A 19,344-nucleotide genomic window follows, 5' to 3' on the forward strand; every position below is an offset into this window, starting at 1 on the left:
GATAAAAGTTTCCAAACCCTAGGAACCTCTGCACATCCTTCTTGGTTTTGGGTGTTTTCCATTCCAGCACTGCCTGTACCTTGCCGGGATCCATGGCCAATCCCTTGTCTGACAGGCGGTACCCCAGGAATTCCACCTCCTTGGTATGGAACCGACACTTCTCCAGTTTGACCCACAGCCTGTTGGCTTGCAGTCTGCTCAACACTTCTCTGACGTCTCTCACATGTTGCTCCTCATTCTCAGAATACACCAACACATCATCTAGAAAGGCAACGCAATTCTTGTAGAGCAAAGGGCCCAGCACGTGGTTCATAAAAGATTGAAAACACGCGGAGCCTGCTTGTAATCCAAATGGCATAACGAGGTATTCAAACGCCCCCAAAGGGGTAAACATGGTGGTTTTCCATTCATCCCCTTTCCTTATGCGTATCAGGTTGTACGCCCCCCTTAGATCCAGCTTTGTGAAAATCTTTCCCTTCCTCACCATGGTCAAAATATCATCAATTCTGGGCATAGGGAACGCCACCGGTTCAGTCACTGCATTCAGCCGCCTAAAATCACATACAAGTCTTGGCTTGTCCGCATTTTTTTTGTCCACAAAGAACACTGGGCTCCCCCCTGCTGCTTTGGACTCTCTGATGAAGCCTCTCTTCAGGTTCTTGTCAATGAACCCTCGCAACTCCTGCATTTCCCTGTCTGACATGGCATACAACTTGCCCACGGGAAGCTGTGCTCCAGGGAGTAAATTGATCTGACAATCAAAGGGTCTATGAGGTGGTAGTTGGTCAGCTTCCTTCTCGCTGAACACGTCGCTGAGATCTGCATACTGTGGTGGTACCTTCACCTTCCCCATTACTTCAGTCCCTGCTAGGGTGGCTTGGGCCCCTACTGAACCCTTCTCCCCTTTGCAGTGTTCTAGGCAATGTGCTGAACCAAAGGACACCACTCTTTGATGCCAGCCAACCAGCGGATCATGTAGAGCTAGCCAGCTCATTCCCAAAATAATGGGAGCGCCTCCCAGGGTGGCCACATTAAACGCTATCAGTTCTGTGTGCCTTGCCACCCTCATTATCATTGGGACAGTCTGCAAGCGGACTCCTCCTCCCAACAACTCCCTGCCATCAATCGTGGTCACCTGCAGGGGGTTGCTTAAAGGGATGGTCTGTATCTGGTGTTCAGCAGCAAACTCCTTGCTCATAAAATTGCAGGAGCTGCCTGAGTCCAATAGCGCCTTTATTTTTAGGGGATGCCCATTCTGCAGCTCTAGCGACACTTCAATCACTAGAGCAGGTCGAGGAGCTTCTGGCACGGGCACTTTCACTGCTCTTTGGCCTGGCTGCAGTGCCCCAATTGTGGCAACCAGGCGTTGGCTTTTACCTGCTCCGCTCCCCCTTCTTCTCCCCCCTCAACAGCTCCCACCATCCCTTGCCATTCCTTCCTCTGGGGGCAGACTCTGGCAAAGTGGCCTGGCTGTTGGCAGAGATAGCATTTCCGGGGGCCCTTTCCCTCCTTCTTAGCTCCCTCGCTGGTTTTTGAAAATGCGCGCGCGCGCGCTGTTCCGATTTCCATCGGCTCTGCCGGCGGGAAAGCTGGCTCAGGAATGTCTGGAATGCGGAACTCCTTCCAACGTTCCCCTCTCCCTTCCCGCCTCTCCAAGGCTCTTGCCTCCTGCCGCGCTCCTATGGTCAGCGCAGATTTGGTCAGCTGATCCATAGACTCCGCCCTGGGGCTCCGTGCCAGCTCGTCTTTCACCCCCGAAGAAAGACCTTCTTCAAATAGCATTTGAACGGGTGCCGCCGATAAATCCCAACTCAGTCTGTGAATCAGCATGGTAAACTCAGTCCAATATTCACGGACAGATCGACTCCCCTGCTTACAAGCCATTAGCTGTCTGCGCACCACCCCTTCCTCAATATCGCTGGAAAACATGATATCCATTGCACGAAAGAACTTCATTGTGTCCTTTAGTATGTCATTGTGCGTTGCCATTAGGGGTCGAACCCAGTCTCTAGCCCCTTTCTCAAGATGCCCAATTACAAAAGCAACTCGCGATTCCTCATCAGGGAACTCATCGAACTGCACATTAAGGGCATATTGCATCTCTGTCCTAAAAGCATGGTAGTCCTTGGGGTCCCCCCCAAATTTCTGCACCAATCCTGGTACCTTTCTGGGGAATTGAGTGGCTCTCCCCTTCTTGTCTGCATCCTGAGCCCTTCTCTCCTCCAGCCTCGCCGTCTGCAGGGCCAGTTGAACCTCCAACGCTCGGTATCTATCTTCCAAGCTTGGACCAGCTCCAGCCCCTGCTCCTCCGGTTCCGGTTGGTTCGCTCATGATGCCTTCTCTTGCACAGGCAGCGTACAAGCCACTGTCGGACTGCTGTGAGGGTTTGATTAGCTGCTTGTGCGTGAAAACGTGCTCCCTCAGAGTTTGTGCGCCCCCACAAACCTCCGTGTGTGACGGAGCTCCTCAGACATGTCTGCTCTAGTCACTAGTAGAGTCCGACAGTGGCTGTCTGCGGAAGCGTTTCCAGCAAAGAAGTTCCTTAACGGAAACGCGTCTCCTGGACTCACGGCGTGACAGTTTCCTGCGAGGTATGGGTCTCCCTATGGGAGACTCCGATACCTCACCACTGTTCTCGCTGGAAGCCTCCCTGAGCCCTCCCTCCTGCTCGCATTCCCTCAGAGACCCACTCCTCCCCCTGCTGGTCCCTGCTTCAGCAGTTGAGTCTCTTTCATCCTGCCTGAGTCCCTCCACCACCTGATGCTCTGATGGCAGTTCCCTGACAATATATATATATATATATATATAGTCCAGCCCCCCATAAGGTCTGAGGGACAGAGGACCGGCCCCCTGCTGAAATTTTTTTTGACCCCTGGTATATAAGATCCAGTTGAGACCAGTGTCATTAGGTTTCCTAGCACAGACCTGAACTGGAATGCAGTCAAAAGTCAATGCTAATATTTTGGGTGGTGGGGGTGAGGAATAGTAAGCAGCGGTGGTGAGCAAGTATAATTGGGGCAAGTATGTGAGAGAGCAAGGTACTTACTTTGCAGCTATCCCTTTTCCCAGACAGCATCCCAGCACACAGCATGCGGGCTGTAATAAGCCCATACGTTGAATGACACAGTGTTTGATCAACAATCTCTACCTCTGCTTTTTGCAAAACTGTCGAGGTTTCATCATCTGGAAAAGTTTAATAATTTAGGCAAGATGATAATTCTCGAGTACCTGATCTCTCACTCCAGATCCAGATAGCAATCCTTATAGCAACTATACTAAACCTGGCTCTTATCAAATCTAAGAAAACCAATAACGTCTTTATTTATACATCTTATGAATAGAAAGTAAGTTATACTGAAATGGGATTCTCTTCCAAGGAAAGGTGATGTTGGCTTCTGTCCTAGCTCTTATTGTTGTTACTGTTATTATTTATGAGTTTAGAGGGATCAAATCAGCGCTTGTTGTTTCAATGATCTTTACAATAATCCTGTGAGGTAAGTAAATATTACCGTCCTCATATTGCAGGTGGCCAACTGAGGCTGACAAAAAGGGCTTCCTTTTACGCTGGTGCCAGTAGAACCATTACAGAAAGCATGTCAGTGACAGGGAATGTGTGGCTCTCCAGGTATTGTTGGACTACAACTCTCATCGTCCCTGACCCTTGCCCATGCTGGCTGGGACTGATGGGAGTTGGAGTCCAAGGGTTATAGGCTGCTCCTCATCCCTGGCATGGATGGCACAATGCTGATGCTTCCTTCAGAAAGTTCTAACTTGTTTGCCAGAGTTCAGATGTTGCTTAAAATGAGCAAAAAAAGTCACTTTTTATCTATTTTTTGCATTTATGTCCCATTTTTCTCTCCAAGATGCTCAAGGTGGCATATATGGTTCTTGCCCCTCCTCATTCAATCCCCACAACAACCCCATGGCTGTGGCTGTAGGCAGTGGCTGGCCCCGTGAGCTTCATGACTGAGTGTGGATTTGAACCCTGGTCTCCCAGGTCCGAGTCTGGCACTCTAACCACGACACCACATGGACTCCCTTTGCTTCTGCTTTGTCACCTAATCCATTATCTGTTTCGAGAAAATATGATTATGCATTGATATTACAGATGCAAACTCTGTGCTAAACATAAAAAAGTGAAACAAAAAATCTCTCATTGCAATTCCCAGAATGTTGGCACAAAGGAGCAGGAAGCTCACCTGTTTCTTGCTTTTGCCCCCATCCTGTTACCCAGCACTTCTCCCCAGTGTGAACTCTGTGTGTGATGGGAGGCAGGCAAATTGGCTGAATTAGCCACCTCATTGTGTCCAGCCATGGTGTGCTTAACTGGAGCAGGGCAATGTCGTAGTCATAATTCCTGCTGTTGTAGTACTCGTGCACAATAATCCTTCTCAGGGTAGAGACAAATTTGGCTTTTCCTTGAGTGCGCATTCCCAAATGAGCTGTCCAGATTCTAGGATCAGATAACCTTAAGGAAAGCAGATTATCTGCATTAGTAACCAGACTTCTAGAACAAGGTATGAAAACTCTGGAGCACACACACACACACACACACACACACACACACACACACACAGCAATTGTGAACCGTTAGAGCATCATGTGTCCTTTCCTAAGCCAGACAGAAGCTCTGGGCTTTGGTAAGGAGGTGCCAGGGGAAAATTTAGAGGACTAGACTTGTCCCCCTACTCTACTGACCACTCACTGCTGCCCATAATGTCCCAGGAATGAACTGACAGTGGTGCCACATTGTTGTGTGAGTCAACTGACTTGGGCAAGAGCACAGCACCAAAAGATGTGTGTCTTTTGGTACCATGCACTTGTGCCCATTTTCTTCAGGGGAATATTGGAGGGTGTGCAACTGAGGAATCCAAAACAAGGGTTGTGGGACTAAGATGGAAGCGTGGAATTTTGTTCAGCCAAGGACCACACCTGCCTGTGCAAACCTCCAAGAGACATGTGCCAGGGGTAGTTGGGCCTGGAGCACAAAGTGGGCTCTGAGCAGGGATCTGCCATGGACAGATGGAAATGGGTGAATATTGGAAAAGCCAAGCACTAGGCAGCCTTGTGCACTGACCCTTCACCTATGCAAAAGGGAGGCCAGGCTATTTTTCAAGCTGCATATTGGAAATCTCATAATTGCGCTGCATGGTTGACTGTTACAAATTAACAGGAGAAGAAGGAGTGCATTGTACTTCATGTCTATCCCATACATGCCACTACTTTGGAGTTATGAGAAAGGAGAAGCTATGGATGAAGGGATTTCTAATTACTCACCTGTTCCCTTGAAAACAATGGGCAGCGGAAAGAAGCCACTCCTTTGATATCACAGAGGCTCCACAGTAAGCAACTCCAGCAAAATGGAGGCTGACTTGCCACGGCCATTCACCTTCGTGGGCATCCAGCCCCCCCACAATCCGGGGGGGCATGTTGCGGTATTTAGTGCTGCCACAGCCTTTGGAAGAGGGTTAACAGTTCAACATTTCCCTTGCAGCAGCAGCCATGGTGGAATACTGATTTTCCAATAATACAGTTAACTGGATGATCTGTTAACTAATCTTTTTGAACTTGAGCACTCTAAATATAACTAGTTTATGTGCAAACTGAGGTATGCCTATTTGGAGTGCAAGGGAATACATGACAGTGGTCTTGATTCAGGTGCAAATTAAGGGTTTTTTTATTCACAGGAAGGTTTCTGACTTATGTTTTTGTTTTACACAAGGCCCTTGCATGGGGGCACACAACTTTTTAAAAACTCTCCCCAAATTTCAAACACTTTGTACCATTGCCATTAGGAAAAAAGTCAGAAGTCCCCACTGTCTGTATAGCGACCAACACAATACCCTCTGGATTTGTTATGCAAACCTGTGGCTGGTGCAATGAGAGCCTAGTTAGGGATGGGAATCCATGTAGCACATCATTCATTGGCCCTTATCACATTGTAGGGGATGGGGAAGGACTGAGATAAGCAAAGTCCTGTTTCCTGCAGGAGAAGCTGCATGGCTTAGATGGGCGGAGACCCAGTGACACTTGGATTGCCTTACAGAGACCACTGGTAATTAATGCAAATGGTAGATGTCATTATCTCCAATTCTATACTGAGTTAAGATCTTAATCTATTATTAGGGATTGAGGATTTGCAGATTAATTCATGCAGCTGTTAGTTAGGCCTAGGAATTTTCTGTGGTGGATCAAGCACCATAAACTATTTACATTCAGCTGGAAGAAGAGTGCCCATAGCTTCAGTTTGCTTCCTAGGTTCAGTCCCTGGCATCTCTAAATAAAAGCATCTGGAAGCAAAGGATGTGAAAGACTTCTGCCTCAGACCCTTGAAAACCACTGGCAACTCTGACTATCATGAGATAAATGAGCAGTTTGACCTGGCATAAGGTATCTTTCAGTATCTATGGACTAAAATATGCTAATGAATACCTATCGTGTTGCACAGAGCAGTGTGCATGGGCTGGGAGAAGCATGTGCAGCTTTGAAAAATGAAGCCAATAATTCACGTGAACCGGAAAGCTGGTTTTGTTTCTGTTTTTAAATGGAGATGTGACTTCCCCATTCAGATGTGAACATCCCAGCTGAGTGTTTCTTATGAGTCATGTTCCCATGCTCACACACATCAGCTTTGACTAGAATTTCTGCCCACGTTGTTATTGAAGCTACCTGTGATCCTTTTAAAATATTCTCAGAATATTACCCAACAACTGATAACTAGTTAAAAGCTAAATTGATTGTAAATAACGTAATAACTGAGGAACTTAAGATAGAAAAAGGAACACGACAGGGGTGCCCAATTTCCCCATTGCTCTTTATTTCAGTTCTGGAGGTGTTGCTGAATATGATTAGGAATGACCAGCAGGTTAAAGGAGTGCAGGTCGGAGCTAAACATTATAAGTTAAGAGCATTCGCAGATGACCTAGTATTGACTTTGCAAGAGCCAAACACTAGTACGAAAAAGGTCCTGGAAATAATCCAACAGTTTGGCCAGGTAGCTGGATTTAGGTTGAATAAACAAAAAACTAAAGTTTTAGGAAAAAAATTAACAGATATGGAAAAGGAGAAATTCCAAGAGGAGACAGGGCTGACGGTGGTCAAGAAGGTGAAATACTTAGGGGTTTATTTGACATCTAAAAATGTGAATTTGTATAAGGATAATTATGAAAAATGTTGGTCAGAAATCAAAAAAGATCTAGAAATATGGTCAAATCTGAAATTGTCAATGTTAGGCCGAATTGCAGTGATTAAAATGAATGTATTGCCTAGAATGTTATTCTTGTTTCAGACCTTGCAGATTCTTGACAAGATGGAATGTTTTAAGAGGTGGCAGAAAGATATCTCGAAATTTGTCTGGCAGGGCAAAAAGCCCAGAATTAAATTTAAAATATTGACAGATGCCAAAGAAAGAGGGGGTTTTGCCCTGCCGGACTTAAAATTGTACTATGAGGCAGCAGCTTTTTGCTGGCTGAAAGAGTGGATGCTCCTCGAGAACACTGACATTCTGGATCTGGAAGGTTTCAATAATGCATTTGGTTGGCATGCATATCTATGGTATGATAAAATCAAGCTGCATAGCGCCTTTAAAAATCATATTGTTAGAAAAGCATTGTTTAATGTTTGGATAAGATATAAAGATCTGTTGGAAAACAAAACCCCCAGATGGGTGTCACCAGTGGAGGCTAAGGCAGTGAAGAAACTCAATATGGAGGCCGGATGGCCGAAGTATTGGGAAATTTTGGAACAGGAGGGAGATAAATTGAAACTACAAAGTCATGAGAAAATGAAACATAAAGTACAAAATTGGTTTCAATATCATCAAATAATGGAGTTTTTCAAACAGGATAGGAAAATTGGCTTTCAGGTGGAAAAATCAAAATTGGAGACTGAACTGTTAGAGCCCAATACTAAGAATCTATCAAGAATGTATAACTTGCTGCTGAAGTGGAACACACAGGACGAAACAGTTAAATCGGCTATGATTAAGTGGGCACAGGACATTGGTCATAACATTATGTCTGCTGACTGGGAATGGTTGTGGAACACCGGTATTAAATTCACGGCATGTAATGCCTTAAAGGAAAACATTATGAAAATGGTTTACAGGTGGTACATGACCCCAGTCAAGCTGGCAAAAATTTATCATTTGCCTGATAATAAGTGTTGGAAATGTAAAGAGACTGAAGGTACCTTCTATCACCTTTGGTGGACATGCCCGAAGATTAAGGCCTTCTGGGAAATGATTTATAATGAAATGAAAAAGGTACTTAAATGTACTTTCCCTAAAAAACCAGAGGCCTTTCTCTTGGGCATTGTCGGCCAATTGGTGTCAAAGAGGGATAGAACTTTCTTTATGTATGCTACAACAGCAGCAAGAATACTCATCGCAAAGTATTGGAAGACACAAGATCTACCTACTCTGGAAGAATGGCAGATGAAAATGATGGACTATATGACACAGGCCGAGATGACAGGCAGAATCCGTGATCAAGGAAAAGAGATGGCGGAAGAAGAATGGAGAAAATTTAAGAGATACCTTAAGGACTATTATAAACTTGATGAATGTTAGAATGTTGAGGTTTGCAGGAGAAAAAAGGGATACAGTGACATAAGAACAGATTATAGAAAAGATCAAGATGACAGAGGTTGGAAAGGAATGTTTAGAAGTTGCTAAAAAATTATGGACATTGGAATGCAGAAAGGGGGGGTATGGGGGAGTCCCGGAAAAGAGGTTTATGAAAAAATGTTATGAAATTATACGTGTTTGTATGTCTTTTTAGGTGTTTGTTTGTCTTTAAAAATTTTGTAAAACCAATAAAAATTTTATAAAAAAAACAACAACTGATAACTAGTTAATCTGAATCAATGAAACAATAGCTTTGAGATTCTCTGCCTTATCTCTGCTCCCAGGCTGGGGCTAGTTTGCAAGGAGAGACTCAGTTGATTAGACTCTGGCTGGTGAAGGGACTGAATGCTGCCCAGTCCAACAGGATGGCACAACACTTGCCCCCCCCCCGGCACCGGCAACCCACACTACACCCCTGTGCAAGGGACTTCCATGCATGCAATGGAACTTCCTCCCCCTCTCCTGTCCCATCCACCCCCACCCTCAAAATCTGAAACAGATTGGAGGTGGAGTGCAGCCATTGAAGACCATTGAATGCAATGAAGTATTTGATGCACCATAATACTGTAGCACAGCTTTCTACAAACTGGTCGTCTACAGTTATTTTGGACTGTAACTCCCATCATCACTGACCATTAGCCATGATATAGAATGATGGGATCTGTAGTCCTACAGCATCTGGAGGATGCCAGATTAAGAAGGGCTGTCCTAGTAAGCATTTTTTAAGGATTGCAGCCTTGATCAGACTTACTGCAATTGTTTTCGTCACTTCGATCGAGGCAGTCTACAATCCCGTCACATCTTGCATTCTGCTTCCTGAAGCAAATATTATTGCTGCACTTAAATGTATTGTTGGTACACGGAATGCCTGAAAAAGAACCAGTGACAAAATACATGCTTCAGCAGTTTCAGTTTTATTCATTTTTTCATCCAAGAAATGAAAATGTTTCAGCACTGGCTCAGACATTGAAACTTTGGAACTGTAGTTTGTTAAGTGTGTTGAGAGTTGTTATGAGACCCCAATGCCCCTTACCGAGCTACAATTCTCGAAAATGTTTAATGGTCAAATCCCTATTCTGCCTGAGCACACCTTCCTGAGCAAACTTCCAAGAGACATGTGCCAGGGATGGTTGGGCCTGGAGCACAAAGTGGGAACTCTGAGAATTGTAGCTCTGTGAGAGGAATTGTCACAGATGCCAAACAGATGCCTATCAGAATCTCACTAGTAGGGCATTATTGATGCTCAATAGCCTTCTCCCCACTTGTGTTCCCCAGAAACTGGTATGCTGAGGCCTATTGCCTTCAGCTGTGGAGGTAGAACATAACCCTCAAGGCTAGTAGACTTTGATAGTCTTATCGTTCATAAATTTGTCCAACCCTTTTTTTAAAGCCATCCATGCCAGTGGCCATTACTCCATTTTGTGGTAGTGAATTCTCGATTTTAATTGTGCTCTGTGAAGAAGTACTTCTTTTTATCTGCTCTGAAACTTCCGACATTCAGTTTCACAAAAGGCTCACATCCAGACGAGGTGCTACCAGCTCACTTTTGACACCAGTACTTGGTGTGTCTTTCTAAGCCAGAGGCAAAGGGTTGTATCCAATGGTTTCATGAACGGAAAGCAGTCCGTTCAATAGATCTTTCTCCTCTCCTGATTAGAAAAAATCAGAGCTAAAAATAATGGTCTTGAATTGGTATCAAGCCCAAAGTATTGTGGATCACTCTAATAACTAGAATGAGCAATTTGTGCAGTGAAACTGTTGCACTTAACAACTTTTATGGGGTGTGACTCACTTTCAGTGCAATGTCGTTCATCTTGACCATCTTCACAGTCATTTATTCCATCACAGAAAAGGGAATGGTGCTGTGTTAGGAAGCTGGTGTTACAGTTTTGCTTGGGAACACCTAAAATGAGAAGAAATGCAGCAAGTCAGCATGGATTTCTGAAAAATAAGTCATGTCAGACTAACCTGATCTCGTTTTTTGACAGAATTACAAGCCTGGTAGATGAAGGGAACGCAGTGGATGTAGCCTACCTTGATTTCAGCAAGGCATTTGACAAGGTGCCCCATGATATTCTTGTAAAGAAGCTGGTAAAATGCGGTCTTGACTATGCTACCACTCAGTGGATTTGTAACTGGCTGACTGACCGAACCCAAAGGGTTCTCATCAATGGTTCCTCTTCATCCTGGAGAAGAGTGACTAGTGGGGTGCCACAGGGTTCTGTCTTGGGCCCGGTCTTATTCAACATCTTTATCAACGACTTGGATGATGGACTCAAGGGCATCCTGATCAAATTTGCAGATGACACCAAACTGGGAGGGGTGGCTAACACCCCAGAGGACAGGATCACACTTCAAAACGACCTTGACAGATTAGAGAACTGGGCAAAAACAAACAAGATGAATTTTAACAGGGAGAAATGTAAAGTATTGCACTTGGGCAAAAAAAAATGAGAGGCACAAATACAAGATGGGTGACACCTGGCTTGAGAGCAGTACATGTGAAAAGGATCTAGGAGTCTTGGTTGACCATAAACTTGACATGAGCCAACAGTGTGACGCGGCAGCTAAAAAAGCCAATGCAATTCTGGGCTGCATCAATAGGAGTATAGCATCTAGATCAAGGGAAGTAATAGTGCCACTGTATTCTGCTCTGGTCAGACCTCACCTAGAGTACTGTGTCCAGTTCTGGGCACCACAATTCAAGAAGGACACTGACAAACTGGAACGTGTCCAGAGGAGGGCAACCAAAATGGTCAAAGGCCTGGAAACGATGCCTTATGAGGAACGGCTAAGGGAGCTGGGCATGTTTAGCCTGGAGAAGAGGAGGTTAAGGGGTGATATGATAGCCATGTTCAAATATATAAAAGGATGTCACATAGAGGAGGGAGAAAGGTTGTTTTCTGCTGCTCCAGAGAAGCGGACACGGAGCAATGGATCCAAACTACAAGAAAGAAGATTTCACCTAAACATTAGGAAGAACTTCCTGACAGTAAGAGCTGTTTGACAGTGGAATTTGCTGCCAAGGAGTGTGGTGGAGTCTCCTACTTTGGAGGTCTTTAAGCAGAGGCTTGACAACCATATGTCAGGAGTGCTCTGATGGTGTTTCCTGCTTGGCAGGGGGTTGGACTCGATGGCCCTTGTGGTCTCTTCCAACTCTATGATTCTATGATTCTATGATTCTAAGTCACTAAGAAAGGTAACTTTAAAGAGTGGTCATAATATTTCAGGGCTCATCTGCTACGGATACTTAACCACAAAAGAGCTCATCGCTTTCATCAAAGCAGTCATTGATCCCATCACAGCGCCGAGTTTGTTGAACACATAAACCTGTGTGGCATTCAAAAGTTCCAAGTGGACAAGCTGAAGGCAAGAGGGAAAACAGTTAGGACCTCTAGCTTTCAAAGTAATTTTGGCTCTTACACTTATACTGTGCTGAAGCCTGCTCTCAACTATCTCAAAAGTTTTCTTTTCCTGCCATATTCTCAGGGCACTGGAGAATTTCTGTGGAATGCTTGTAGGTGTGGTGGCTTTGAGCCGACCTTAGCATTGTGAGGTGTCCAAGTGTGGTATGTGTGCATGTCTCTTTCCAGTAAACATTTGCCCAGTAACTCTGCTGCAGCATTCCTGGCTGCCTGAACTTCACGATCTTTAAAATTTCTTGGAAGGAAATACTTCATGATGTCTTCCCCTCGGCTTTAACCAAAGCACGGGGACCTGGGAAGGCCACGGAGTGCAGACCTCTGATGAGATGATCTGTTGAGTGATTGGGCACCTCCAAAGTAAGGTAAGAGCAACACAAATTCTGCACTGCAGTCATTAATATTTCATTAAATATTTCACTATCTGCTATTTTTCAAATGCAATGCCTTTTCTTATAATGATGGGAAATTGTAAAAAAGAAGAAGAAAAGTCGGAAAAATTAATGGCATAACACCAGTTAATGACACAGTTGGGTCTCCCAAAATGAAGTGTGCTTCATAGGTGCTTTTGCATCACTCTTATTTATTACAAAGGGGGCGGGAATGCTACTTGGAAGATACTGCCTTTTAATAAAACTCAATGAAATATTATTTTGTGAGTTACTCATAAACCTGAGATAAAATTTAAAACTACCAATTTATCAGGAAAAGAAGATACTGGTCAAAGCTGAGGTGTATAGTCTAAGAAAGATAGCATACAAGGACTCATCTCAATCTCAATCTCATGCCATGCTCTACTAGGAAGAGTTAACTCAATAGCTGAGTTGCCAAATCATTTATAGGTGTAATCTATTTCAGCTTTCCCTAATCTGGCGATCTGCATATATTTTGGACTACAACTTCCATCAACCCCAGTCAGGTCAACTCTGTAGATTGGAGGTAAATGGAGTCTTCCAAAACATCTGGAAGACACCAGGTTTGGGAAGTCTGATCTATCTGTTACAATTTCATATTTCAGCATATTTAGCAAGTCATGTTGCTTAGCCTGCATTAGCAAGTCATGCTTTTTAAAAAAAATAATAGGAGCAGCTGCCATCTTATACACATGTTCATAAAACCATGTCACATCAAGTTTATATAGCTGAAATGTGGATTATAACTGCTGGACAGAAAACAGAAAGAAAGAAAAAACCTTCACACACAAAAACTCAGCATTATCCTGCATGCCAAAGATGGCTTCCAGTATTTTTTAGTAAAGATGCATTCAGGTGGTGTTCCAAAAGCTATAAAGGAAAGTTAAAATCAGTCTTACGTTGGCTGATATTGTAGCTTCCATATTCTACAAGCAGTGGCTGCTCTGAAATTTTGGAACTACATTGAAACTCAACGTTAACTGCAAAGCTTGCAACTCGGAATATTGTTTGATGATCAATGTAATAACCGCAATACCTGTGGGATGAATGTATGTTAACTTGTGGGGCATGGAACATCTTTCATCACTAAAAGACAAGAACAGTCGTAGTTGTAGTATATTTGAATTCCTCAACGTTTTTAATAACTGCATTCTAAAATCATCACCTGGTACAAAAGAGTAAGAGTAGGGTTCAACTCCTGCTAGCACAACTGGGCTTTTCCCATCCTCTCCTCCCTCTATGTGCACCCCAATGACTTCCCCCAAATCCATTCTGGAGGATCAAGAGAACTGCCAGAACAGCACATAGAGGAAGGAGAGGAGAGGCTGTTCTGTCAATGTAGCAAAAATGCTTGTGCTGATTGAGTACTACATTGAATTTCACCCAAAGGAAATTTGTACATGTGGAAATAATTGTTATGCCCATTGCCTTTCCACTGGTGTATCTGATAGCCCCTTTCAGTAAACATTGTGGCAATGACACAACTAAAATTGGCATCTGGAGAGTACTGTTTGGGCCATTGTCTGTGAAACATAACCCTTCCATCCTAATCAATCTATTTGTTCAGACGACTCCATTTTTTACAAAGTGGTTCATAGGTTGCTGCCTTCTCTGTAAAGCTTTCTTATGTGATCTCAGTATTTTAATATGAGGTTGTATGTTTGTTGTATGCTTAGGGTAGGGAATTTGCTCAGTGACAGTGACGGATGTGCTTTGCATTCAAAAGGTTGCAGGTTAAATTGTCTCCACAGTTAAGCCGGGCAGTAGATAATGAAAAACATCTCTCTCCATACACCCGGCCTGGAAAGTTGCAATCGTTCAGAGTAGACAGTACTGGGCCAATGGACAAATAACATCATTAGGTATGTTTCCTATGTTCACAAGTTTCTGAGGTCAAATAATTTAGGGTGCTGCTATACATTTCTATGCAGACACACACCAGCATGTTTTCTATTTGCCCCTATAAATATCTGGGCTTAATGCCAACTGGAATGGAGAATGATATCCTTCCAGCTTTTGCCTCTGCCCAACTCATCAGCGACATGAGGCCCTCAGAACGTTACCCACAAAGGAATGTGGCCGTTGGGCCTGTAGCAGGCAGTGTGGCAGGGCGTCATCATTTATGTTACCTTATGGCAGTAGAGTAGCTACAACTTACTGGAAGCCAAGAGAGAACAGGAGGGGCAAGGTGTTGGGGAGGCCCAAGCTGAGCAAACACATCAGCTAAGTCAATACGGAGCTCCTGCTGGTGTATTCGCTCAGCACCAACCTCTCCACCATTTAATTCTCCCACTCTCCCTCCCAGTAAGCAGCAGCGACTCCACTACTGGGAGGTCAGGTAAGCACTGTTGTCTCACTGCACCATCAGCTACTGCCTTGGGCTCGAAAGCCTTCCCCATTCTACAATTGACAGAAGCCAGACAGGATACCTCGTATCCAAATAATGCTGAAGAATGAACAGGAAGCAAATGAGAACAGTTTGTATCTTGCCGTGCACATTAAAATAAAGACCATCAGGATGATGTGATGATCACATGACTACTTGCTATGACAACTTCCTCAATCTGCTGCTTACCTCCTCAAGAATATATAGTCTATATTCATATACTTACATGTGTTCGTTAATTTTCCACCATCCATGCTCACAGCCTTTAATGCTTTTTTCACTGATAGTATAATTATGAAATTTCAGCGCTATGCCAAGATTTTTTAGGGGAGTCTGTTTTAAGGAAATAAGGGATACATTTTTAAAAATATTTTTAACAACTGTGGACAATTCAGCTTGATATTACTACTCCTCCTCCTACTATAAGATACATGCAAGGGTTTCACTTGTCCCAGAGCTCATCAGGCTTCATTCAGATACCAGTAACAACATAAAGATGGAAACACATCTGATGAGAGCCACATTCTTTGGTAGGTTAAATGTGTGCTAACGTTTGCTACCTTGAGAAAAATCACCCGGCTATTACTGCAGTATGCTTTGGGTGGAGGCTCTGACAAACTAGGCACCGAATGTCTACTAAGGAATTTTCTCCCTAAATATGTATGATTGGCTCCCAACTTGGATGGCTTTAAAATAAAGTTAAACAAGTTCATGGGGAATAATGTTCTACCTCCACCAGGGGCACTGTCTCCTGAGGGCTGAGCCCTTTTGGGCCCCGAAATATTTGGGGGGAGGGGACCGAGCCCTCCAAAAGGCCTCCCAATGAGGCCGAGCACAGAGCTGAGCAGGATGCAGCCTCAATGCTCTGGCTCCTCCTTCTCCTCCTCCTCCTCCTGCGGACGGGAAGGAGTTTGGAAGCAGCTCCAGGCAGGAGCAGGAGAAGCCATGGCCATTGAAGTTGTGCTGCTAATGCGCTGCTGCTGTGCTAGGCTTCACTTCCTCTGGTGTCATGACATCACACGTACAATAAACACACAAGATGTAACCGGCTGTACGTTTGAAAAAATAAGATATACTATTTGATGTATTGAATTGTAAATTTCAACAGAAGTAGCTCATAAAGTTCAACGAAAATGTAGAAGACCCAGTGGATCAGTTCATTCTCTAATCAATTTATGCCTTGTTTAGCCGTCCTGGGCTTCATCAGTAGTACAAACTCATATATCATATATCACTACTACTATGCTATAAGATCCACTGTCCTGGCTAATATTCTGGAAATCCTTGTCTTAGACTCTGTGAAAGGATTCTGTGGAACTGTATACACTTGTTTGGTGACTGTGAGAACAGGATGCTGGACTGAATGGGTCATTATCCTGATCCAGCAGGAGCCTGCTTATGAATAATAATAATAATAATAATAATAATAATAATAATAATAATATATTATTTATACCCTGCCCATTTGCCTGGGTTTCCCTAGACACTCTGGGCAGCTTCCAACAAAAGATTAAAAATACATTGAATAAACATCAGTCATTAAAAACTTCCCTAAACAGGGCTGCCTTCAGAAGCCTTCTAAACGTCAGAATAATTGTTTATTTCTTTGACATCTGAAGGGAGGGCGTTCCACAGGGTGGGCGCCACTACCGAGAAGGCCCTCTGCCTGGTTCCCTGTAACTTCATACTCCCCACTGAGTAGCCACATCAAGGTCTGATACAGCTGTGAATGAGGGCTTTCAGATCTGAGCATTGACACCCAGGTTTAAGCACTAACATGCTGCTGGTTCAAAACTGACCACAGGGTCCTCATCACAGCAGTAGCACTTTTTGTTTTCCCTGTGCCAGGCTACAGGGAGCAACAGCACTTGCCGCAGCTCAGATGCCAGCTCCTCAGAGCCTTGGGAAAGAGGTCAGACTAGCAGTGGCCAAGAGGAAGTGCAGCTTTCCATCGCCTCACAAGGGAACCTTTCATCTCCCACTACAGCTACTTGACCCACAAAGAGAGAGATCGAGATCCAAGCTTTGTGCTGAGATCAAAGGGCTCGGAATCTTGCAAAGAGAGACTGACAGACAGAGAGCCCTGTTTCCAACTGACACGAAACACACCAAAGGGCAGTTGCGAAACACCTGCACAATGGGGTTTCAAAATTACCTGGAAACTCCATGTGCAAATGCATTTTGGAGGGTAGTAACTTGGGTAATAAGGACTCATGATTCTCCCTTCAAACCGAGGACTTCCCAATGCCAGTATAGCTTTGCCGCATTCTGAGAAAAGAAAGATGCATTTCCATATTATTGCACAATCTGGAAACCAAGAATCAGCCAAAAGAAGAAGTCATTACTTCCAGTATGGCTTTCTTCTTTTTAAGTAATACTTTGTTTGTTTTAGGATTTCTGTCCTGCCTTTTTATGTATGTTTCAGGGTGGTGAACAATGAAAACAAGGCAAAACATAGTAAACAGCAGACACAAAACAAGGTGCATAAAAATTAACCAGGGCAAGCAATATCAGCTTTTTCATCACATGGAGGACTACTTGAGGACATGATGGAGACGTAGGTCTTTTTTGCTACCATCGTCGCTTCACTTCATGGTGCATGTGGTTGTGGTTCCTAACCACTGTGTGGTTGGTTTCACACCAGAAGTTGCACCACTTCTGCTCTGGCCATCATCCGCCTGCTTCATTGCTTGTAGTTCTAGGGGAAACCAAGGAACACAGCAAGCTTTGCAGTGTAAGATGGGGCACTCTGTGGATTTAGTGTTAATTGCCTTCCCCATTTCAGTATTCCACAGTAAAGTTAGGTCCTCAAAAGAATAACCAGATATGGCTACTGGAAAATCCCCCAGATCAGATTCTGCAAGTCTCTGATGTCAGCATCGCCCTAGAGCCAGTGCGCCAACTGGACTCATGTACCTCAACCCCGACTGGGCTGGGCGAGCTGGGTAGCACCGCCAGAGACCTCCTTCCCACAGGAAACGGTCACAGTGCTGTGGACTCACAGCTTAGAGCTGAGAGCACCGGATTCACTGTCTCAATACTTCAGTCGTTGCGCAGCAGAGTTTTGCAGAGTCTTGCAGAGTATAAACCACTCGGAGAGCAGCTCTGTAAAATATCTTCCATTTATTCTATAACTACAACTATGGTACAAAACTATATACAGAGCTAAGTCTTCTGAGCATAAAGCAATGCTATACTGAGAGTCTGCAGCTGCTCTTAGCAGCAATCTAATCTCTAGGATCTCTAACACTCTCACTCTCTCCGATACACTGACTGACTCTCTCTCACACACAGATATGTTGCTGGGCAGAATAAGTTAAATCGGCAGGACACGCCTCCTCTTCTCTGTGGAGAGTCAGCAGAGATCATCAGGAGATGGTCAGGAGATTCTTGGGTATGGGAGGGGTGAAATCTCCTCATCTGAGACCATCTGAATCAGTCCTCCACCCCTATGGGGGTATACTGATGCTGCAAGCCCAAACTTTACTAGGGATCTAACCATGACAAAAAGATAAATTCCATCCCTCCAACCTCTACTCCAGCACTTGCCCTAAAGTGAAGACTAAGTTTAGTGCACTTTTGTGTTGTTCTGCCCCCTGATTGTCATGGAGGCTATGAAGTCCCAAGCTGAACTAAAGATAGCAGCCTTGGCATGAATATTGAAGTCATGCAGAACTATAATCATGGAGACCACCTCCAACAGGTTGGTTAAGGTGGTCATTGGGCAACTGGGTGGGTAGTTAACCAACAGCACCCCCAGTCTGTCCCACTGACCCAACAACTATCCCTATTGTCCCTATTGGAAAAGATGTGACAGATAAAGAAAAAAGGGTGAAATGGACCACAAGGACCCATAATGGGGAAGCATGTCAACAAGAAAAACATCATTATGTTCCAGTGACATAATGACCTTTGTTATTTTGAAATGCCCCTAATTGTTTGGGAAGGGCCATCACTCAGAGTCCCTGCTTCACATGCAGAAGATCCCAGATTCAGTTTGTGGTAGGGCTAGGAAGGTCCCCTGTCTGAAACCCCGGAGAGCCACTGTCAGTCAGTGAAGACAATACTGAACTAGATGAATCAGAGGTTTGACTTCATTCAAGGCAGCCTCCTATATTCCTTTGTTACGGTGAAACTAACAACAATCTCATGTCATATGTGTATTTGACAACTACTCCATCTGCTGGCATAATGGAGTAAAAGGGATACTGGTTATTTCTATAATGAAAATGCAACTGATGTTTCACGTTGGGTTGGGGCAGCAAGGCATTTTCCATGCTGCAGAGCTGCACTGCATGATCTGAGACCCCAGAATCCCTTGCAGGGTCACAGAAGATGCTGAGGTGCAGTTCTTAGATTACATGCTGTTTCAATGGCACCTGAATAAACTGCCCTTCCATGCAATTACTTGGATTACCTATACAGCTGGGTCAGCCCTGGAGACTGAAGACATTGAGAAGCAAGCAAACAAACAACTGGTTGTAAAAAGAGCTGAAG

The 19,344-nt window shown here is 44.3% G+C and overlaps 2 protein-coding genes across 3 annotated transcripts in view; one reads left to right on the top strand and one right to left on the bottom strand.

Moving 5' to 3' along the window:
- The window catches only part of LOC308589698 (uncharacterized protein), a 474,186-nt gene that overhangs the window by 72,506 nt on the left and 382,336 nt on the right, over window positions 1-19,344 (top strand). The gene's annotated exons all lie outside the window — the stretch shown is intronic.
- Window positions 1-19,344, bottom strand: part of TMPRSS7 (transmembrane serine protease 7) — a 35,667-nt gene that overhangs the window by 3,840 nt on the left and 12,483 nt on the right. Inside the window, exons 9-17 of the mRNA XM_081198177.1 lie at window positions 17,003-17,115; window positions 15,074-15,180; window positions 13,361-13,497; window positions 11,882-11,989; window positions 10,419-10,529; window positions 9,378-9,494; window positions 5,278-5,455; window positions 4,200-4,468; window positions 3,047-3,183 (exon numbers count right to left, since the gene is read on the bottom strand). Coding sequence (XP_081054303.1) covers window positions 3,047-3,183; window positions 4,200-4,468; window positions 5,278-5,455; window positions 9,378-9,494; window positions 10,419-10,529; window positions 11,882-11,989; window positions 13,361-13,497; window positions 15,074-15,180; window positions 17,003-17,115 — 1,277 coding nt within the window. The remainder of the gene's footprint in view (window positions 1-3,046; window positions 3,184-4,199; window positions 4,469-5,277; window positions 5,456-9,377; window positions 9,495-10,418; window positions 10,530-11,881; window positions 11,990-13,360; window positions 13,498-15,073; window positions 15,181-17,002; window positions 17,116-19,344) is intronic.

This window comes from Podarcis bocagei, assembly GCF_964188305.1.
Source record: "Podarcis bocagei genome assembly, chromosome: 6".
Lineage (NCBI taxonomy): Eukaryota > Metazoa > Chordata > Lepidosauria > Squamata > Lacertidae > Podarcis > Podarcis bocagei.